Consider the following 23,862-nt stretch of genomic DNA (forward strand, 5'->3'; position numbering starts at 1 on the left):
AAAAATTAAAGAAACTAAATTGTTAATTTAGAATAATTTAAAAGAAAAAAGAAGCAAAAAAGATTGAAATACTTTAAAAAGTTCCAGCATCATGCTTTAGGATTGGCTTTTAAAAGACAGGGACAATTGAACCAATAGATGAAGCTGAAATCTTATCCTACTTTAGAATCACATCAGATTTTAAAAGAGAAACTTTTTTTGAGTGTAAAAACATAATAAAAAACATTTGATCATAGCAGGACTTAGTATTAGGCAAATATAGGATCAGATACACAACAGCTTATAACTTTTTTTTCACATTTCCATTATGTATTTAGCAAAAATTAAGCCAAACAGGAAATGTGAGCAATATTAAGTACCCCCTGACTCTAAAGGATTTAAGAGGTTAAGTTGCAGTCAGGTGCCAAGTTTGCTGATCTTAAGCATTCAGCGGGGTGTTAATGCAATATTAAAAGACACAAGCAGTGGTCTTAGAGAAACAATTGTTGCCACACATCAATCTGGAAATAGATACAAAACCATTTCCAAACCATCTGGAGATTCTATAGTAAAAAATAAATAAATAAAAAAGTAATGCAGCCCTGAACGATTTTTTTTTTTAAATAAGCCTTATAAATACCTTGTTCATCTTAACAACTAAATTGTTAATTTAAACATGCAGCATTAATAAAAGACGTCGGCATGAAAAAAGTAACACGACACTATATATAGTTTTTTTTGTCTCTCTCTCCTTCTTTTCTTCCAAACCTGTCATGTCATATTTCAATTCACATCAGTGCTGAGACACACACACACACACACACACACACACACACGTGATATTTTTATTTATATATGCTATATTCTTCATAATCTTTATAAAACTACAAACACACTGTGTAACACTAACGCAGTCTTTAGGTGTAAATCATTATATTAGCGATACACATCTGGCTCAAGGTGTGAAATAAAACTTCATGCATTATTATTATTATTTTTTTTAACATGAACTTCATCATTAATCAAGGCAGTTTTAACAAGAGGATTGTGGCAAGTACAATTGTTTTTGTGCTTTGTGATATTTAACCAAGAAAATGATCACAGGAATGGTCACAACAGCAGCCACACCGAACCCTGCACCAGTACCTGCAGCAGTGTTTTTAACAACACCCACTGGAATCCCCACAGCAATACTCGCAATAATAATCAGAACAAAACAGACAAGACACACAACAACAAATTTCCTAAAGTAATGTTCACGATCCGCCTGCAAAAACAAGAAAAAATATTTTTTAAATGTAGAATTTGACTTTATATTTGAATAATAATAATAATAATAATAATAATAAAACTTCTATCAACACACACTACACATGAAACATACAGTGAAGTGATCATTTTAAACCTATAGTTTCTGATCAGAAGTTTTCAGTAGTGTGTTTAAACCATTTGATCAAACTAAAATTTCTTAAATAAGGATCCCCAGACCACATTCACTCTCTTACAGCCCTCTAACATGAGTACCTTTCTTTTTATTCTAGGAAGTTTTATTGTTTGGAATTTTGCAAGAATTTCCCTTTAAAAGAATTTTTTTATCATAACAATAATGAAATTAATGGTTTGGGGAAAAAAATAGTGTACTGTATTGACAATAGGCGAAAGCAATGGGAATTTGGAAAGGTATAAAAAGTATTTTATAAGAAATAAGGAAAAGGACAAGAAAGATTAAAGATGATTTAAACTGAAAGGAACATGAAGAAGATCAAGACCAGAAGGTGGCAGTAACGCAACATACTGGATGCCAACTGTCATAAAACTAACACAGTGTGCACGCAGTGTGTCAGGGTGTCTTTTATCCACAGTCGTGTTTTATTGTTTTAATAAAAAAATAATAATAATAAAAAAGTGTTGTTGAAACACTGTGCTAGTTTGTAACACTGTATTGTCGCGTCTGTTACACGATGTCACATCAGTGCCAGAATCAGTTTCGTTCCAGAGTACTAATCAACCTATAGTCAGGGTTGGTGAGGACTACAGTACAACACCCAGCTATCGGTCTGAGTGCTCACACCTGGACTAAATTACACACACTCCACATAAGGACTCTCACTTCCGTGGATTATTAATCAACAGTTAGTTTGACCGAACAATCTGATTTAGATGAGAGACATTCTACGAGTGCTGATAATAGACAGTAACAGCACTGGAATGTTTACTTATCCAATAATGTAAGTTTATGTAAAAAAAAAACAACAAAAAAAACCACACCTAGACTCCTAAATAATTACTGTACTACTAATTTGTTTTCCGACACACATCTGAACTGACCGGTTCTTTCATTTAGGGCTACAAAGCTAACTAGTTTTTAGTTTGAAAATTTAATTTTTGTTTGAAATAAAATTTTTCTAATCCCTGATCAAGGGCACTACTTGAAGTGTGAGATAATGGATTGTACACCCTAGAGCACTAGATTATCATTTACCACTATTTGGGATTTTACTTGGAAGTTAACAGAGCTGATATTTCATATAAATAATTTTTTTTGGAACTTACAGGATTGTTAATGGTTTATTCTTATCATTTGGTTATACATTATAGGACCAGTAAGAATTTAACTACTTTCACCTCCTGTTGCTACAGTAACTGTCAGTCGCCAGCTCTGCTGGGCGTATTTAGTTTCCTGTACCCGTCATTACCAAACATTTTGTGTATTTTTGTGTATTTCACATACCTTTGGTATTGATCTTGTTTTTGGTTTGATTATAGTCTTGTCCAGTTGATGTTGTTTGCTAATTGCTTAACTATTACCTGTTTTTTTTTATTATCTTGTTTAACCATTTGGCTGGTATGAGTATTAATCGTAAGCATTTTGGAAAAACTTGCAAACTTTTGATTAAGGACAGTGTGCATGTTTGTTTTATTTGTGCCTACTATGATTTGTCACTTCAACAGCAATTTAAATGTGCTGTTTCTGAATCTTTGACTGAAGTTACACAAATTAATGAATCAATTTATTTTTTAATTCATCGTCTGCTTTAATTGCATTTTCTCTTTCTTGTCTATTAAGCTCAGGCAAATTTCTTAAATCAAGCCCAGTGTTGCCATCTGCTCAGTAAGAAAAGTAGTTTTTGGCTGTCCTAAAAGTCGCAAGAAGTTGCAAAATGATGTCATCGTATAACTCGCATAATTATCAATTTGCTTGCAATTGTAATGGACACTGTAGTAGAAAGGAGTGAAGTCATGGGAACGTTAAAAAGTGAGTAAATGACTGCGTAAATATGTTTAGAACTGTAAATGATTGATTTTTGAAAATTTGGCATAGAGAGAGAGAGAAAGAGAGAGAGACACATACACACGAACCCACACACAAACACACACACACAGTAGATGAGGTGTGTAAGTAACTGAAAAAGTCCAAAAACACCAAAAAAAGTCGCCATTTGTCACTAGTCGTATTTGACAAAAAAAGTCGCCCAAAGGGTTTGGAAGTCGCTAAATTTAGTGAGAAAGCCACCAAGTTGGCAACACTGATCAACACTGATTAACACTGATCGAGCCCAAACCATAAGGCTTTATTTTTCTTCCAATGTTAAAGGTGTCACATTAGGCATGTTAGAATGTGTGGTGTTATAAATAACCGTACCAGTTGTAGGGGTTGTTCTTCCTGATGAGTTCCCCTCTGTACCTGTGAATGAGAGAATAAGTTTGTGGAGTCAATGCATTTGTCACCTTAAACATTTCTGCATAAATTATTAACACCGTAGAATGATTAAAACTGCTGTTATTAGTTGCTAATATTGTATTGTGTCACAAGCACAAGATTGAGAAATAAACCAGTTGAAGACACTGCATAGTCCAAGCTTTAAAGAAAATCTGACTTGTTCGACAGAGAAAAGGTAGACAGTAAGCCTTGTCATCATTCACTTAATTGGATGCTAACAGTGGGGTTTGGCAAGTACACATACTGTAGACAGCGAGAGTCCGAAACTGTGCACTCTTTACACTCCAGCTGGGAAAGTTTTTTTTAAACCCTCATCATGGAGTGAGATACCAAGTCAAGTTTGTATAGTTGTTTTAAAAAAAATAAAATAAATGTTGTTAATAATATTCTATTTTGTGCTGAAAAAAGAGTGTCACTCTATACTGCACAATCCTGAGCCCTATATATATATATATATATATATATATATAAAACAGCAAATAAATAAATTGCTAGAATCCTCTGCGTTTAAAGAGAAACATCTTTTTTTTTAATCGGTTTTCCAGAAACCACAAGATGAATTTCCTTCACTCAATAGTTCACCAACAGAGACTGAAACATCAGTACAAAATAAAATATGTTTTACAGACACACATGTGGTCACGATGTTATAGTAAACAGTGCACGCGTGCACGGATGTTGATCATACCATTAAGACCCAGCAGGGGAGATGATTACCCACAATTCCTCAGCGCAAGAGAGAGAAAAACCATTGGCTCAGTTGTGATCATGTGACGCTCAGCGTCAAAACAAAAAGCGCATGCGTGATACATGATACTCGGTGCTCATAAACCAAGACTTGTTTGTTTTTCAAGTCAAAATTTATTTAAAATATTTGCTTGTCTTGTGGAACACTCGCAAACCGCGTTACTCGTAATCCGAGGTTCCACTGTATGTTCAAAGATCTGATGTACGTAAATGTGTTGATGATTCTTACCAGTGGTTTCTGCTCGCCGTTCTGATTGGCCAATTCGTACAGTACATGTAAAAGAGAGAGTTTGTGGGATCAATACACGTCACACTACCCAATGTGTTGTTAACATTACAGAGATAACAATATAGACTCTACCTCAGGATGTTTCTCTCCAGTCAGGTGCTCCTTCACGGCTCTGATCGCTTCATCATTGCGTTGGCATTTCAGTAACCCCTGATCTTCATAAAAGAGACAGTCTACAACAAACACTCCTTCCCTTTTTACACAGAGTCTGCTGTCTGGAGCGATGTAATACTGATCGAAAGTGTGATGGAGCACCACGAGAACAACAGGCTTCCCCTCTAAGAGAGAGAGAGAGAGAGAGAGAGAAAACACTGATGTGCACACCTTTAAGGATTACACCAGAGGATTTTTTTTGTTTTCTACTGTAAATTATATATACTGTATGTACAGGGGTGCTAATATGACAGGTGTGTATGAGGGTAAAGAGTGTAAGTTTTAGGAAGATTAAACTCTGAATAGTCATGTAAATACAGTGGCAAGGACAAGTATGCGAACCTTTTGGAACGACATGGTCTTCTGCATTAATATGATTTTTATCTGGGTCAAGTGTAATGAAAAATATAATGCGCCTAAAATAATAATACAAACAAATTTTAATCTTTCGTATTTTAATTGAGAAGCTCATAGTGCTAGTGATAGAAAATGTGACTTCTTGAGTTAATGACATTAAAAAAGCTAATTGGAGTCAGGTGTTAGCATACCTGGAGTCTTGTTAGGAAAATTAGATTGGAGGTGTGGACTAGATCGACTTTGACTGATTAAAAAACACTCAAACTTTTTAAGTTTGCTCCACTCATGGAGAACACACTAATGTGAGCCCTGCCTCGCCAGAAAGAGCTTTCAGAGGATCTACAGTATGACCAAGTATTGTTAATTTACATAGGGCTAGAAAGAGTTACAAAGTGATGTCAAAGACTTTAGAAATCCACCAGTCTACAGTTAGACACATGGAGACACTTTGGGACTGTGGCTACTCTACCAAAAAGCGGGCCAGTCAAGATGTAGAGGGTAAAGAAACAACACTGAAATACAGCCAAAAATTTGAAGGCATCATTGAGACTGGCTAACATCATGTGTTCATTAGTCCACAATACAGTACGTAAAACAGTGAACAATTAGGGTGTCCATTACAATTACTGTAGGGTGCTTACCCAAAAGAACATTGCTGCACGCCTGAAGTTTGTGAAAGAGCACAATGACACTCCACAGCGTTATTAGCCAAATGTTTTGTGCACTGATAAATCGAAGACTGAACAATTTGGAAAGAACACAAGCACAACATTTGGTGTAAAAAGTGCATGGATATCATCATGAAAACATCATCTCAACTATAGAGTATGCTGGAGGAAACATTATGATTTGGGCTGTTTTGATGCATCAGGGCGTGACCAGCTTGTAGTCACAGAGGGGAAGATGAATTCTCAAGCATATTAAAAATTCTTCAGGATAATGTGAGAGTGTCTGAACATCATTTAAAACACTGTAGAAGTTGGGTGATGCAACAGGACAAAACACTGGAGCAAGTCCACAACAGAAAAACAAAATCCCCCTTTTGGAGCAGCCGAGTCCAAGCCCAGACCTCAACCCAATAGAGATGAGGTGGAATGACTTGACTGTCACACACATGGAAAAAAAAAAAACCCACCATGTTCCAGGATAGACCACCCTATTTCTGGTTATCTTTAAACACACTGTTGTTCATGTAGCCGCCCAACGCTGCCACACCTTGGAAAGAACTTCTGAAAACCAACTGCTGGCTGTGATGTTTCTGTAGTGGTTAAAACAGCGGATTCATTTTACTGTGTGTATTTTTAACAGGCAATCTTTGGTATAATATGATTATGGTATAATACAGTATATCGTGACTGTGAGATGCATCCTGTACTCTGTGTTCCATATTGTTTTTGTTTTTTAATGCTATTTCGAAAGAAATTAAATAGTAATAGTTAAATAAATAACTAGTTAAAATATTAAAATGGGGAATGTTTGATGTCATGTGAGCATTATAAGATTTGTATTGAAAACTTGTAATTGTTCTACGTCACGAACAACTTGCCCACTATCTTACAATTAACGTTACCACACTCTTGTTAATGTGACCGAGCATTCATGCCGGGTTTGCATAAACACTTTGTAATATAAAAACAAAAAAAAAAACGAGAGCACACAAAATCCTTTTTAACTGTTTATTCTTCAACATTCACCAAAACTGAACACTAACACTCGCGAAGTAACCCTGGGTGATGCTGTTTTCCTCTCACAGCCGGAGGCACAGAGAGAGCTGATTGGCCGAGCTCTCTCAGAGGGGAGGGATGAGACGTACTTGCGCTCCTACAATAATCTCGGCTCTACAGCCAATCAGGGGCGTCAGTGAGCTCGCGCACGAGGAAAGAGCGGCTAGCGCTTTCCTTCAAGTGTGTTACTCCGCCCCCATCGGTGCGTGAGCGAACAGTTCGAAAAGATGCGGTCGGCTGACGTCACGCGGTTCGGAGGAAACACGGCATAGTCTTTGGCCCTCCCGACTGAGTGGTAGTAGTAGCCTTAATGTGGAGCCCCCTAGTGACTGGGAGGAATTGGCCACGACTAATATTGGGGAGAAAATTGGAAAAAAAAATTAATGGGGTAAAATTAAATCTGCTTTTAGAGAAAACCAAATGTTTTTTTTTCGACCTTGCATACATGTAAACCTGTTTTAAAAGACTCATTAAGCAATATTAGCAACCTTTAAAATAGCATAATTGGGGCACTTTAAATGCAAAAAAAATGCAAATGAACGCATATTTACAGGGGCCTCTTGTTTTTATTGTTTTACAGAAAGTGTTTGTTACATTTATTTTATATTTAACAAATTGTCACCTTGGGATTATATGGTTCTGCCTGGCATTTTTCTTATTTCCCTTTTCTTATTCAGTGACAATCTATTTACAGTATGTTGTGTGAAATTGTGTACATTTTGGGACGTTTTAAAAACAAAACAAAAAAATTTAATGAAAAGTGTCAACCCAGTAGGAGTGTTAATTTTACCCACTTGTTGGGTCAAATAAAATAATCCAGCACTCCAACATTAAACCCAACAAAGAGATGCAAATTTTACTCACGATTGGGTAACATAAAATACTTAAAATTCTGGGTTAAATGGTTAAATCCAGCATTTGGGTCAAAACAACCCAGCGCTTGTTCTGTCCAATAGTCCAACTCAGCAGGTTAAGTTAAAGTTGGTTTGTTTTTTAACCCAGCAGTTTTTAGAGTATAATAATAATAATAATAAGAAGAAGAAGAAGAGGAAGAATACCTGTCATATTGGCATTTATTACTCAAATACCAATAATTATTAATAAATAATTTACAGTAATTTCCTACAGCCTTTGTACTTACCAGGAATCTTCTCCATTGCAGCTGAAATGTCGGTCCCAGCTCGAGACACAATCGGGACAAAAGCAATAATGACATCACTGTCTTCTGGTGAAGACACTTTAAGAAGTTTATGAGTTTTGAGATTATCCAGAAAGGTTTTGTGGGAATCCATGGTGTTCCCAATGATCATGACGAAATATCTAATAATTGCTGGAAAAACTGTTACATCAAAAAAAGTAAAGAAGTTTTTAGATTATTAATTACTGTGTAAATGAAGAGTTAATGTAATATATCTGCACAAACACATAATAACGTGCAGGTAGAGTTTATTAAGAAGACGTACCGTGAGTCATTTTGAAGTCGGATCTCAGGAACAGTTACAGGATCTGGTGTGAATCTATTGAAGGACGAATGAGCTGCAAATAACAGGCTGGAATAACGAGGGTTAGAATATTCTGGTCCTTTTGCTTTCACTCTCAGGGCTCATAAAGCATTTCTAGGAAACAGAAAGCAAATGAAGCGTCCAAAAAAAACACCATTGTTATGATTCTCCACCTCTTCCTCCAAAGTGTGAACAGTATGAACATGAAATGATTACGGTATAAAAACTGACCATAGAATGTGGTCTACTGATATCACCATGAAGGGGCGTGCTTTCTTTTTTTATTTGTCGATTTTCATATAGTGGAGTGTAGTGGAACAGCGCCAGAGTAAAGGTCAACTCGGCACTAGACTCGCTCAGCACTCCTGTACTGCGCTGAACATGACTGAAGTCACTTCTCCTAATCAGAAGTGTGTGTTTTTACACGTGTGTAATTGATGTGGACACGGATTCGACATTTTATAAAAATGGAAAAACTTGTTTATATTCTGGGAGACTCTGCAAGTGATTCATAAAATTTATATCTAAGAATAACTATAAAGTTAACATGATAATTAAATAATTAATTAATTAGTTGGGGAAAAGTTTCTTTATTGAACCAATAAAACTTAATTCCAATATTTTTTGTTTTTAAATATTTATATTGGCTGCTTTGTAAATAAATATTGCATCAGATGTCCTTTGGGAAATAAATGCTTGTGATGAATAAACGGAGAATAGAGTTTATAATAAAATACAGCCTATGCATTCCTAAGTGAGTAAGGTTTGGATAATAACACTTGATTAATAGTCTGTTCTCAACAGATCTTTGAACAGAATGAAGACGTTGTCCAGGTCCAGACGTGGTCCGGGTCGTCCAGGTCGTGACCTTTTTTATTTAATGACAAAAAAAAAAAAATAGGGTCATAATGGCAACAGATTTTTGGTGCATACATTTAATCATAATAGTAAAAAAGTATAGGAAACACACACGCACTAAAATATGTTTATTGTACAGCTCAGCCGTTTTAATTTCTTCTTCTTCTTCTTAAGTAAATCAGTCACACATCCTGTACATACACTACCCACCTGTCGGTCGTCTGAACATGAGGTACACACCTCTACATGTTGATTTGCAGGTTCACCATTTAAATCCCAGATGACCGGGATGAGTGTGTTGCTGAGTGTGTTTTGTAACGTCTACTTTCTTTACGTATCTCTTCATTCAGACAGAAGAGCAATTTGAAAAAAATATATAATTTTTGTCATTTTAGATCATTCTAAATATCTTTTAATTAAACTATGTATGTTTGTGTAGGGAAAGTGTGTTTTTTTTTTTCAATGCTGTACAGTAGAGTTCAGTGCACAAACGTGACATGGTTACTGTAAGTTCCCTGTGGGTATAACACCGGCGTCGCTAGTTTGGAGACACTGGTTTCTAGTTTAGAGATTTTGGTTCTGTAGGTCACGAGGTTTATTCCCTCCACGGAGAAATAAATTAAGTCTAGACCTGAGTAACTGATCAACCCCAGATCATAACACTGTCTCCAGAGGCTTGTACAGTGGACGCTATGCATGATGGGAGCATCGCTTCATGTGCTTCCCTTCTCACCCTGACACGCCCATCACTCTGGAATAGGCTCAGGCTGGACTTATCAGGTCACATGACCTTTTTTCATTCCTTATAAGTCTAATCTTTATGATCCTTAATAAACATTTTTTATTAGCCTCTCTAACACAGGGTTATCTTATAGCAGGTACACTGGTCTTCTGTCTAAATCCTGTGATTGTGTGTGTGTGTGTGTGTGTGTGTGTGTGTGTGTGTGTGCTCTTCTTTTCACTGTAAAACATCGTTCTTATTCCTGCTGTTTTTGAACAGTAAAAATGTTTAAGTGATCTCTGATCTTGCACGTTTGTGATATCTTTCTAATGACCTTTTTATTTTTGGTAAAGTTGTCGGTTCAGCATTATCTGAAAGACACTTTAGTAATCATTCATTTAAGTATTTTCTTATGTAAATGCAGTAAATAACTTTTAATATTTTCTGCAAACAGTGTAAATGTCTCTGATGATTTCTATGTAAATACTACGCACTTACTCTTAAAATCTGGTTTTGTTTTATTATCCCATGATCAAGCGCACATATAAATTGTATTGTGTGGTGGCGGTGTTTAATCTGGGTGTGGACATTTGTGATTTCCGGCCTTGGAATGGATGAATAATTGTTATGAGCAAACATTCATGGTTTCCTGTTTTGCAGCATTCCTCCATGAGTTTTGGCCTGAACACACTCCTTGTTATTGCGTAATAACATTGAAATTCTTCATCTAATTTTAAATGCTGTTTATTTGTTTTTTCATTTATAATTACATTTTGTCAGCTGATGATTGATGTAATTATGGATTATAATACAGTGTAATTCCTAATAAAATCACTTTGTGTTTGTGTTAAACTCTTTGTCTTGCATGCTTTATCACACGTGACACTTTAAACTGCAAGACACTGATGAGAAAATGCTTTCTGTTTCAGTACTAGCTCTAGTCGGAAAAAAATGAACCAGTAAAACTGGCTGTTTTAGTGTCATGATTTGCTCATGTGTGGCCTTGGTGCTCCTGCACATTTGGAGAAAAAATCCTGTTAATATTTAATCAGCTCTGAACTTGGATCCAGTTTCGTCTGGCTCAAATCCACTTCCACATAAAGCCGTATTTTGAGACGACCTGATCTTGAAGGTCGCCAGCGTTTGGTAACCGAGCAAATGGCCGTGCAACAGTCGTTCTTTTCCTTCACAGTTTTGTTTTATTAAGCATGGCTCATTTCAACATTTTAAATGCAGCTTTATTTCTATAATCTCTTTGAGCACCAGTCTGATCACAGTGCTTACCAAACAACTACTTATTTTTATTCTTATTAATAACTTCAATGTTTTTATTCTGTAATCATAAACTTAAATGCCCACCAGGCAATGTTTGGACAATAAACTAAAGCTACAGTTTAATAAATAAATAAATAAATAAATAAATATATATATATATAAATATATATATATATAAATATATATATATATCAAAGCATAGCTTCCTAATTTTTTCCACTTTCACTTTCCAGTTGGTCTCACTTCCCCCTTTGATTCTTATTTGGGAAAAAAAACTTCAATGTCAGACAGAATGTCGCCTAAAAGAACCTCTCAATTCTAACCTTTTGCAAAAGAAAGTTAATGTCCAGAACAAAGAAGAGCCCGGCTTTCACGTGTTGTTTCTTGCAGCAACACTGAGACTGCAGCTTGCGCGTGTTGCACTTAAGGATTCTTTCTGGCGATACATGAACACAACAACTCGCCTAACCGGTCTTACATACTTTAAACCATGCGTACGTGTTTCATGCGAACCATGCTTCAGGCCATGTTAAAGACTTTAGTCTTTGGCTTCAATCGACCAGCCAGCAGTTATTTTTGTGAGAAGTCTTTTATTAATTTTATTCTTTTGTATGAGCAGTGCTGCATTATTTTATGTTCACCTAATATTTTAAACTGTATTATTTTTATTTAAAAAAAAAAATTATTTATTTTAATTTTTTTTCTATTTTTATTTTTAATTAAATTTTAATTAGTTTAAAGTTTTATTGCAAACTGTTTTTATTTTTACTTTAAATCAAATTTTAAAGTTCTTTTCTTTTATTGCTATTCTTTTCTAATTCATTTAATGATTATTTTCTTTTCTTTTATGTAAAGCACTTGAAATTACCATTGCGTATGAAATGTGCTATGAAATTTGGGTCCTTCTCCACTGGTAAGGTAGGTTTTTAACTTTTGTATTGTTTTTGAAACACGATTGGTTCATACTGTATACTAGTTTTTGCTGTTTGTAGTGTTGATTGCAGAAGGATTGAAGTGGGTCTAAAGCAATTTGTTCTCGGGTAATTAATCAAGAGTAGTTTCAGACTCCGTCCACACGAAGGCGGTGCGTTCCCTATCCGATCATTTTTGTTCGTGAACACGGCGTCGTCTCAAGAAATATCTGCGTACACACGAAACCACTGAAAACGGTGTAATATATGTCAGACCAGTATGGGGCGCTGTAATTCTGCCATAGAGATACACTATACACGGAGAAGAAGACTTTGAGCATGCGCATAACCTTGCGCGCTGTATACGAACCAAGATGGTGTTGTCCATTATCGCTTGTTGCTCATAACAGTTGCATAGAAGCAGTAGATTTTGCTGTAATAAAGCTAGTAGGATTTGTAGCAACACAAACACAATCATGTAGTCCGCCATTATTGTCGTTGCTGTTACGTGTGACGCAGCCGACACGTGATGTGATGACATCATCGTTTCACAAAATATACGGATTGGCCGTACACACGAAGACGCAAGGGTGTCGTTTTCAGATTTATCCACTTTGGGACCCGGTTTAAAAAAATAGCGGTTTCAGTCTCCTAAAACGCTGACTCTGACTGCTGACGATTTTGCCACATTCTACGATGGAAAGATTGCAGCAATCCGCCTGTCCTTCGCTCCCAAACAAACTCCTACGGCAGAACCTCAGGAACTTCCCTTCCCTCCCTTAGCAGAATTCTCCAACCTGTCATCTGATAAGATTCAGCAGATCATCTCGTCATAAAACCCCACCACCTGTTCATTACACCCAATCCCTTCCACAATGCTCCAGGCCATCTCACGAGACCTCCTTCCCTTCACCACAACCATCATCAACCATTCCATATCATCTGGTCATGTTCCTGCTGCTTTTAAAAAGGCAAGGGTTATTCCCATCCTCAAGAATCCTTGCCTGGACCCATCAGAAGTTAACAACTATTGCCCGGTATCACTTCTCTCTTTTATTTCCAAAATTCTTGAAAAAACTGTTTATAACCAAATGTCTCTTTATCTCTCACAGAACAACCTAAATGATCTCAAACAATCTGGATTCAAAGTGGCACATTCCACAGAGACTGACGTTCTGTCAGTCACTTAGAAGCTCCATGCTGCTAGATCTGCTAAACTTTCATCTGTCCTCATCCTCCTGGACCTGTCAGCTGCATTTGACACGGTGAACCACACGATTCTGTTATCTATTCTTACAAACCTTAGAATTTGTGTAACAACACGACAATGGTTTGCTTCTTACCTAAAAGATAGGTCATATGAGGTAACATGGCGGGGATCTACATCTGCCCCACGTAGACTCTCTACTGTTGTCCCGCAGGGCTCAGTACTTGGTCCTCTCCTGTTCTCCCTCTATACCCGGTCTCTTGGTAAGGTCATGTCATCGCATGAATTTCATACCGTTGTTATGCAGATGACACCCAACTTACTCTCTCCTTTCCTCCCTCTGACACTCAGGTTTCCACCCGGATCTCAACATGTCTGGCAGACCTCTCATACTGGATGGCTGCTCATCAGCTGAAGCTCAATCTGAGTAAAACCAAACTGTTGTTCATTTCTTGTGACTTATCCCCATGTCAAGACCTTGTGATATCCCTGGACAACAACCAAATCACTCCTTCAGCCACCGCAATCATCTGACATTTTCCCCACACATTACTAACCTTAATCACTCTTGTCGATTTCTTCTTTACAATATCAGAAGAATTCGCCCATTTCTTTCTTCACAGGCTACTCAGGTGCTTGTTCAGTCCCCTGTTATTTCAAGACTGGACTACTGCAACTCACTCCTGGCAGGCCTGCCTCTGTCCACGATTTGTCCTCTGCAACTGATCCAGAATGCAGCAGCACGTCTGTTTTTTTTTTAACCTTTCCAAGTTGTCCCACACCACCCTCACTCCTCTGCTCCCTGCACTGGCTTCCTGTAGCTGCCCGCATCAAATTCAAAACGCTGATGCTTGCCTACAAAGCTAAAAATGGCCCAGCACCCACTTACCTCTCTGCTCTAATCACACCACGCACTGCACCACGTTCCCTCCGATCCTCCAGCACTGCTCGCTCATCCCACCATCTCTCAGGGATCGAGGGCGGCATTCATCCAGGCTCTTTTCTGTTCTGGAACCAGGGTGGTGGAATGAACTTCCTCTAGATGTCCATACAGCAGAGACTTTGACTATTTTACATTTACATTTACATTTAGGCATTTGGCAGACGCTCTTAACCAGAGCGACTTACATTTTTATCTCATTACACATCTGAGCAGTTGAGGGTTAAGGGCCTTGCTCAAGGGCCCAACAGTGGCAACTTGGTGGTTGTGGGGTTTGAACCTGGGATACCCCTGGCTATTTTTAAACGACGACTCAAGACGCATCTGTTTCTCCACTACTTGGACTAAATGTAAATGTAAATGCTATACAAATAAACTTGCCTTGCCTTGCCTTACAGTACACACTGCTCACAAAGCAGTCAAATCCAAACAAATAGTCATTAGTCTGGCTAAAAGAGACAGTGCTGAAGTGACTTAGGATTTGCTTCCTAATTTAAGTGACTGTTTAAAGGATTGTGTTTATCGCTTTTTTCTCCCTCTTGAAGGCTGTCACAAAAAAATGTTTAAGTTACTGTTTAGTGTTCCTCTGTTTACTTACTGTCTTACTGTTCTTCTTTTGTCTTGTCATGGACTTGGGATGCGGCAGTCCTGACTCAGGAAGCTGATGGTCTGGATTGCAGGTCAAGGTTTGGGGTTTGATCCCAATAACTGCTGGGTTGTTGCTAGGCAAGAAAGCAAGACTGACTGATGTAAAAACTTCTCTTGGATTTCAGTATTATTTATGTATTTAAAAAAAAAAAAAAGCTTCACAGTGGCCTTGCACCTCCAGGGTCCGGGTTCAATTCCCAGCCAGGTTCGATTCTCGCCTCTGTGTGCATGGAGTTTACATGTTCTTCCTGTGCTTGGTGGGTTTCTGCTGGGTACTCCGGTTTCCTCCCACAGTCCAAAGTCATGGAGATTAGGCTAAATGGTGTTATCAATTTACCAAATTACACAAATATAACCTGTATTTTGTAAATTTCATATATTTCATACATTAAGGGTAAAACGCTGTCCAAACCTGCCTGGCCTTATGTGAAAAAGTAATTGCCCCCTAACACTAATAACTGTTTGTGTCAGTGTTCAAGTCATAACAGGTAATGAGTCTTTCTCATGGCTGTGGAGGAATTTTTGCCAACTCTTCTTCGCAGAATTGTTTTGATTCAACAACAACAACAACAATAATAATAATAATAATAATAATAATAATAATAATAATCAGAAAGGAGCACATACTTTTTCACAGCACTGTATGTGCACTGTTAGGGTTGTGACTTTTAAGAGCAGAGCCAAAATTATTTCCTTAAAAATGTCTGTGATTGCAACACTCTGTTATCTGTGAACATGGTGCGCCAAATTAGAATGTAGAATTTAATATTCCTAATTTATATAGATTTACCAAACTTATATAGCTTGCCTAAAATATAGATAAAAAAGTAGCTAACTTATGCTAAATATTTTTTTCCCTGAAAAGATCATTCCTGCCGTTAAAGGGCATGCTCATTTAACTTAAGTTAACTTTTTTATCTAAAAGATGAATGCCTGGAATGTGTTATGGCACCATGGATCACCGTGCCACTTGATGATGTAATCATAAAAATTCTTCACTTCTCTACAAACAACGAATTTATAATCAAGAGACTTTAATGTCTTTAATTTCCCTCAGTTGTAAATAATTAGAGCTTTGAACATTGTGACAGTTTTCATAGATTCTTCAGTCCCACAATAATCACTAACCGCTCGTCCACCAGGTTGGTCCTGCATTTCTTTAGGTGTATAAACACAAAAAGGGAGTCAAGTATTTCATTTCGATTCAATTTAACTCTAAAAATGTGGTATGTCTGTTACAACAGTATTGACAGAGACTTAGATAGATGATGATGATGCCATCTTTAATGAAATAAAATAAAGCTTTGTGTGTGTGTTTTTAACCCATGAAAGTTGCATATTAAATCTGTACTCCACTTCCATTTTCTTTATGACAAATGACTTCATTAAGAATTGTTGAAGCTATTGATGTAAAAAAATATTCACCTATATCAATACATTGTATTAATAAATATTTTTATATTAAAAGTATTAAAGTCTACATACAGTATACATATATTAAAGTTCATGCCATATACCGTTTTTGACCAGCAGATGGCAGTAATGTGTTGCTTTTAAAACTTTTCTCATTGTGAGATAAGGAGCTCCTTTTTGACCTTACTCAGCTAATGAAGAACTCGCTTCATTTTCAAGACTCAAGGAGGGTAGAAAGGTCCAACAGTGGCAACCTGTCGCAAACGTCCGATCAGTATCTCAGGTCATTACCCCTCTGAGCTACCACTGCACAGGTCATTACCCCTCTGAGCTACCACTGCACAGGTCATTACCCCTCTGAGCTACCACTGCACAGGTCATTACCCTTCTGAGATACCACTGCACAGGTCATTACCCCTCTGAGATACCACTGCCCCTATTCTACATCTACACACATATACATAACTGAAAATAACTTTTGCACATACCTGCTTAGTGAGAGACATCACGCTGACATCAGCAGGAGTCTATAGTGAATTGTTTATGTGTAGAATTGTGCTGTAGGCTGTAAAAATATGTTCATACAGTAAACATCCTGGTCGTATTACTGTGTAACGCTACTGACTCAGACTCCTTTCCAAGGTCACGGATGATAGTTATAGCAATGTTAGACACTTTTTAAAAATGTAATCTTAAAGCAACAAATTTAATCGTAGCATCCGTAAAGACAATCAAAATAATAATTGTAAAATCTTGATTCTGGGGAGAACCACAGACACAAAGACACAAGTGGAGGTTTTACGTTAAAAAGTGTTTTTCATTTTAGTAAAAGGGTACATTTAGAGGTAAATATAAAATGAGAATGTGCATGTGGGCCGTCGTGGCTTTTGCAATCCGGTAGCGTTATGTACTGTGGATGCAAGCCATAATCCAGGGCATACAGTAATAACCAGTCCTCGGTAGGATGGAAGAAGGTGACACAGCTGTCCAAGGTCTTCAGACATATTTCAACACCAGCTGTGCCATGCACCCCCCCCCCCCCCCCCCCCGACAAATTCCCCCCCTCCCCCACACCTTCCTGCCACATGCCAGTGAACTTCTTAGTTTCAGTGAGCGAGGAGCGAGGTCATTAGGTCCAAAAGTAACAAAGTTAACTTTTAAGCTAGTTTATTACCACATTAATACATAAGAAAGACGTGCACGCGCACAGGGTACTACATTTATACATGTACAGTACATATAGTGTGACATTATATGTTGTCTATAGTTTCTAAAAGAACAGTTGAAATGCCACTGCTGTACATCATCATGTGATGGGATCTACTGTATATAACATAAAGTTAACCACGATTAAATCTTGCGTTTCAGTTCTAGGATTTGCTTGCATTTGATGTTCAATGTAACATGTGACAAGTTTTATGTCTACTTTTCTTTAAAAAGTGTGATATCTCTCTCTCTCTCTTTCTCTCTCTCTCGCTCTTACACTGTCGTCCTTATTTCAACCTGTCATGTCTGGGTTGAGTGAATTAAACACACACACACACACACACACACACAAATGTTGACATTTATGTTGTCAGTCTGAACTGACACTCAGTGAGGTTCGGAGAGGAAACACGGCTGTTATTTAATTTGTTATTAACCAACAAACGATTGATAAAACTAATCTGTTACTATAGTGTATCATGTACTATATAATCATTTAATCTATGTTTAAATATGATTTATATCCATAAACATAATGTGAAGCACATGCAGTCTTTAGTTGGAGATTGTGGAAATGTGTTTATCCAACAAATTTTAAATTGAATGCATTGCTCTGTAAATTATTATATTATAGACATGCATCTGACACAAGTTCTAGGATGAAACATCATGCATTCTCAATTTTTATTTTATTACAAATTAAGTCATTCATAATCATAGCAAACCATGACCAACACCAATAAGCAAACAAATAGCTAAAAGAATGTCCAGCATACAACCCAGAATACCACACACTCACACAACATCACCCCTTTCAAAACTCACCCAAACATATAGTCCAATACCTACCCTAATGCACAACCCAGTTCCCAAACTAATAACTACTCAAATACCCAACATCATACCCAACCATAAACCCATGTAAATGCCCATTCTTATATCCCTGCACACATACGTATAAATATACACCACCCACAAGAGCAACTAAAGAAACACCCGAAACAATTCGATATATATTTTCCTTGGAAGAATTCTGTATAGAATAGCTGTCATCCACCTGTAAAAAAGAAAAAAGAAATGTGACTCACATCAATGATTCTCTGTTTAAATATTGACTTTCTATATACAGTGAAACCTCGGATTGTGAGTAACATGGTTTGCGAGTGTTCCGCAAGACGAGCAAAGGTTTAAAAAAAAAAAGTTTACTTGAAAAACAAGCAAGTCTTGGTTTACACATGCGCTACTTGTTTTGATGCCAAGCGTCACGTTTTAACAACTGAGTTAACGGTTTTTCTCTCTTGCGCAGCGGAATTGTGGGTATTGGTCTCCCCTGCTGGGTTTTAGTGCTCGTCTCCTCCTGGTATAATCAACATCTGTGCACGTGTGTGTGTGTAAAACATATTTAATTTTGTGTTTGTAAGCGCGTGTGGACAGCGCCTGTGTAGCACACACATACACTAAAGGCGAGAGAGAGAGTGTATGAACCGGCACGGTGTAAAATGTTGCGCACATACACATATAACGCACACATTCTGCAGCGCAAGAGAGAGAAACACACACACACACACACAGCACCTGCACGCATAAATGGAAACACTTATCTGTCTGGTTTTTTTTGCAGGTTAATTTGTTATAGCAAACTTTTTATTAAGTAAGGGACATTGTGCATCTTTTATTTGTGCACATTTTTCTCTTTTCAATAAAGCAATAGCTCGATGGATGACGAGGTAGCCATGGCATTATACATTACAACACCTGGACTATGGCAGAACATCTGTAAGGATGCTCTTCCTGGACTAAAGTTCTGCCTGAGAAAGCTGTTTGTGAAGCAGACGGACCTGGGGGTCCCGACTCCAACTTGTAACTGGATTCTGGTATTTCTATGACAGTTTTTTTCAGCCACAGTCAGACTGATGGCAAAAGAAACAAGTGAAGAAAAGCCCATGTCTGCCTTATACCTGTACAAGAAGTTTTTATCTGTCATATAGAGACTGCTTAAGACCAGAAAAACATATTTTCAGGTTGAAGATGAGCTACTTTCACTCATCACCACTAAGATGGTTATGTAATGTGTTGATATGATGGTGATGTTGTGATGACCCTTACCACTGGTCTGCACGGGTCCACCTCTTGGGTCACCTGTAATTGGGAGAATAGTTGGTAAACACAAGTTACATTAATGGATGTCTTTATGGGTTATGAGTTGTTAACAATATACTGTAGCCTTCACCTCAGAATGTTCCTTTCTATCCAGGTGCTCCTTCATCTCTGTGAGTGCTTTGTCATTGCGTTGACATTTCAGCAGTCCTTGGTCTTCATAAAAGAGACAATCTACAGCGAACATTCTGTCCCTGTTTATGCAGAGTCTGCTGTCCGGAGGGGTGGAACAGGCATCGAATGTGTGGTGGAGGACCACGAGAACGACAGGCTTACATGCTAAGAGAGAGAGAGAGAGATGTTCATAAGAGAAGTATGGAAAAGAATCACCACCTTTAAAATCATATTTTGTTGCTTTGGAGCCTAAAATTGAGAGAGACTCAGTTTTTGTTTTGTTTTCTGTCATATAGGGCAGTCACTATGATGGATAAAAACTTACAGGTATGAGGCAGACATTCTGTTTTATTCCCTTGTTTCTTTTGCCATCAGTCTGACTGTGGCTTCGTTTCTGATCACACTGTCTGGTCTGCAGTGTCTCAGGTTGTGTGTTACAGTATGCATGTTGGTTGATGATTTGATCCAGCTGTTTTAACTCAGTGCCACTTTTAAAATTTAAGTGAAAGATATAACACCAACATGTCAGAAACAAATAGAAAAATCCGAATACCCCCCCCCACCCCCCACCCCTTCCACTGTGGACACTAATTTGGAAAACGATTGCCCCTTCTAAAAATGAATTGTAAACTCCATCAGGTGAAGCTCATCACCTTCTCAATGTCACACAAAGCTTTGCTCATCTAGACTTAGCTATATTCGCTATATTATATTCCTTTGTAAAACTGCTCAAGTTGTGTTTTTGGACTGCAGTCACCAGGTCTGGGTCTGACTAGGCCACTAGGACATTAAACTCGTTCTCCTTTAACCACTGTGTGGTCGGCTTTGCCGTGTGCTTTGGGTCATTGTCGTGTTGGAACATAAACCTTCTTCCCATTGACAACCTTTAGGCAGAGGGCAGCAGATTTTCCTCCAATGATTTGATGGTATTTTTCACCTCCATGCTTGTACTGTGGAAATGGCGTTATTTGGATGGTGAGCTGTATTGGATTTCCGCCAAACATATTGTTTGGTGTCGTTGCCATAGAATCTGATTACCTGTATTTTTGCAAAGCTCAGTCATGACCTTTCTTGAGGAGTTGCTTCTTTCCTGCAACCCGCTCATACAAGCCACAAATGTAAAGAACTTGTGATATTGTTGTCACTGGCACACAAGTTTCGCAATTTGTCATGAATTCTTGCAACTGCTTCAGAGTTGCTGTAGGCCTCTAGATAGTCTCTCTGACCAGTTTCCTCCCAGCTCCTTCATCCAGTTTGGAGCATCAACCCGATCCACAGATTGTCTGTGTTGTACAAAATACCTTCCACTTTTTATTAACAGACTTCACTGTGCTCTAGGCAGTGATAAGGCCTCTGACATTTTTAGTATCCATTTCCTGACCTAAGCCTGTGCACAACTGTGCTTCAGTTGGTCTACCAGGGACTGAGATGCTCTAATCACAACGACCGCAGCTGATCACAGTTTAAGGTCAGATGGCATTGTGTGCCACGTCATGTCTGTTTTGTCTTTTTAGGAGGAGATAATTCTTTTACAAATCAGTGTCCATTTGTTTTTTTCTATTTGTTGTTTGACATGTTGGTGTTATACAATATCTTTTATGTTAAAAGTTGAGCACTGAGTGAATACCGCTGGATAAAAAAATCCATTACGTGTATTTACCCACTGTATATGTTCGAGACTTTAAATCTGAACTTTTAATTGTGCAGATTAACAGAACATAGTTATGAAAGTAAAAACTTATTTTATTTCTCTATGTAATCTCCTGCTACATTAATCCACTTATTCCAGTGCTTAGAAGGTAGAAGGTTTTCTCATTCAGGAACTTTAGCAGTATAGCTTTATTATTATTATTATTATTATTATTATTATTATTATTAATAATAATAATAATAATAATAATAATAATAAGATATACTTACTGGGGATTTTTTCAACAGCAGCTTGAATGTCTGTTCCAGCTCGAGAGACGATCGGTACAAAAGCAATGATGTAATCACATTCATTTACCGAGCTCACTTCACGTAACTTCACTTTAGTTTTAAGACGATCCATAAAAAGCCTGTGGGAGTTCATGGTGTTCCCAAGAACGAGGATGTGTACTGGAGATCAGAGAAAAGACACATAAATATACACACAAGACCACTAGCAGTGCAATCATTCCTACAAATAGTTTATAAACTCAAAATGAAGACTGATTTATTTGTCACATGTACTTTACAGCACAGTGAAATTTTTTTTTATTTATTTCTGTAAAAAATATAAAGTGATATGTTTTACATAATACATGGCTGCCTTTCAACACTTTATTTTAGGATATCCATCCATCCAGAAACCTGTGTACTCTCTGGAGACCAATGGTGACCATGGTATTTATTTTCCCATTTTTATGAATGGGTTAGAACACATTCACACACTGCGGGCAAATTGGGAATGTCAATTAACCTAATGTGCATGTCTTTAGACTGTGGGAGGAAACAGGAGTACCTGGAGAAAACCTATTAAGCAGGAGGAGAACATGCAAATTCCATGCACAAAGATCCCGAGGCGGGAATCAAACCCAAGACCTGGTGGTGAGAGGCGACGGTGCTAACCACTAAGCCACCAATGTTGTTGTAATATCATAAAAACTATATATTAGCAAAGATGCACAATATTATGGATAATTTTTTTCTGATAATTTGACACATCAAAGTGAATAATTTTAGACTTTTTTTTTTACAACAAATAAACACCAGCGCCTCTAGTGGTCGTAAAAAAAACTACACCAAATGTCTTTATGAAACCACACAAAGAGAAAAGGAAACTAGCTGTAACAGCACATCTACATGTATAATTATTCACATAAGATCAGAAACTAAGCGATGAGGACTGTAAATTAACCCTTATAAGCATTTAACAATGAATTGTTCAGAATTTAACACAGACAGTTTCTATTTAAGTTTATAGATTAACGTTTCTTTGACTGACCTCAGTGAGGAACCACAGACACATACAGAAGGTAAACAAGGACAACAGGAGAAAGTGATCAGCCATGCAGAATTATTGATTAGTGAAGAATACATACCAGCAATCATTCTGGAGTCAGGCTAAAGCCCAGGTTTGTCGTGTGCTCTGCTGGGGATCAGTTACAGACAGAGAGACAGAAACAGACAGAGACAGAGAGAGAGACAGAGACAGAGAGAGACAGGCTGCTCCAAGCACTTTCACTTTCACTTTGTCACACACACAGATCCAAGTTCAGTCACTTATTTAAAGGGAAACAGAAGCAACTTCTGTAAGAAGCTTCTTTTGTGTCGTGCTGTTATAGACAAATAATCACTGACAGGGTGTTGAGATGAGATGAGATGAGATAAGATAAGATAAGATAAGATAAGATAAGATAAGATAAGATAATATAGGATAAAATAAAATAAAATAAGAGAAACTTTATTTATCCCAAGGGAAATTCTTTTGTCGCAAACCTGCTCAATGCAGCCAAGAACAAGGGGGGAAAAGGTACAGTGAATATTATTATTATTATTATTATTGTTATTAATAATAATAATAATAATAATAATAATAATAATAATAAAACAGTATACAATAAGTACAGCTTAATAATAACAGTAGAATAGTGCAAAATAGATCAAATAAAAAAACAATAAAATACAATAATATAACTATTATTGCAAGTGGTTCAGTAACAATGCACCATGAATAAAGAGACTAGAAGGATCTGTTAAATAGTCCGTAATCTAAGCTACCAGTGGGTCGTCACACAGATACGGGGTCGATATGCAAACTGTAGGGGGTCCAACCAAGGCTCAACCAGCAGACGCAGGTGTTTCAGGATGAGTCTCTCCAGCGTCTTCATGATGTGTGAAGTCATAGCCACTGGCCTGTAGTCACTGGGGGTCGACAGGTTGGTTTTTTTGGGGACAGGAACAAGGCAGGATGTCT

At 37.4% G+C, this 23,862-nt stretch overlaps 2 protein-coding genes and 1 long non-coding RNA gene across 6 annotated transcripts in view; 1 reads left to right on the top strand and 2 right to left on the bottom strand.

Moving 5' to 3' along the window:
• Positions 1 to 299: 299 nt before the first annotated feature.
• Positions 300 to 23,862, bottom strand: part of LOC128518577 (uncharacterized) — a 31,003-nt gene continuing 7,440 nt past the window's right edge. For 2 of the 4 annotated variants that reach the window (XM_053491725.1, XM_053491723.1), the window contains 4 exons: positions 4,809 to 5,014; positions 4,677 to 4,697; positions 3,623 to 3,664; positions 300 to 1,246 (listed from right to left, as the gene is read on the bottom strand). In XM_053491725.1, coding sequence (XP_053347700.1) covers positions 1,013 to 1,246; positions 3,623 to 3,664; positions 4,677 to 4,697; positions 4,809 to 5,014 — 503 coding nt within the window. In that variant the 3' untranslated portion in view covers positions 300 to 1,012. Of the gene's footprint in view, positions 1,247 to 3,622; positions 3,665 to 4,676; positions 4,698 to 4,808; positions 5,015 to 8,111; positions 8,310 to 8,433; positions 8,683 to 23,862 lie in introns of those variants that run through there. The other 2 variants (XM_053491724.1, XM_053491722.1) reach the window with 2 other exon arrangements.
• Positions 12,066 to 13,981, top strand: LOC128518587 (uncharacterized). Its single transcript, XR_008357758.1, has 3 exons — positions 12,066 to 13,502; positions 13,588 to 13,707; positions 13,796 to 13,981. It is a non-coding gene; the product is annotated as an uncharacterized LOC128518587 (long non-coding RNA).
• LOC128518584 (uncharacterized) lies at positions 18,036 to 23,123 on the bottom strand. Its single transcript, XM_053491740.1, has 5 exons — positions 22,988 to 23,123; positions 21,843 to 22,022; positions 19,882 to 20,087; positions 19,758 to 19,790; positions 18,036 to 18,708 (listed from the first exon to the last, which is right to left on the bottom strand). Exons 1-5 carry the CDS (start codon positions 22,995 to 22,997, stop codon positions 18,526 to 18,528), a joined length of 612 nt encoding a protein of 203 aa, XP_053347715.1. The 5' UTR covers positions 22,998 to 23,123; the 3' UTR covers positions 18,036 to 18,525.

Source organism: Clarias gariepinus, chromosome 3, assembly GCF_024256425.1.
Source record: "Clarias gariepinus isolate MV-2021 ecotype Netherlands chromosome 3, CGAR_prim_01v2, whole genome shotgun sequence".
Taxonomy (NCBI): domain Eukaryota; kingdom Metazoa; phylum Chordata; class Actinopteri; order Siluriformes; family Clariidae; genus Clarias; species Clarias gariepinus.

What these genes read in the sequence shown, in the direction of transcription:
- LOC128518584 (XM_053491740.1), bottom strand. An exon ending in TGCTGTTGAAAAAATCCCCA is followed by an intron (nt 20,088 to 21,842) that starts GTAAGTATATCT and finishes TCTCTCTCTTAG; the next exon opens with CATGTAAGCCTGTCGTTCTC. An exon ending in TGGACCCGTGCAGACCAGTG is followed by an intron (nt 18,709 to 19,757) that starts GTAAGGGTCATC and finishes TCTTTTTTACAG; the next exon opens with GTGGATGACAGCTATTCTAT.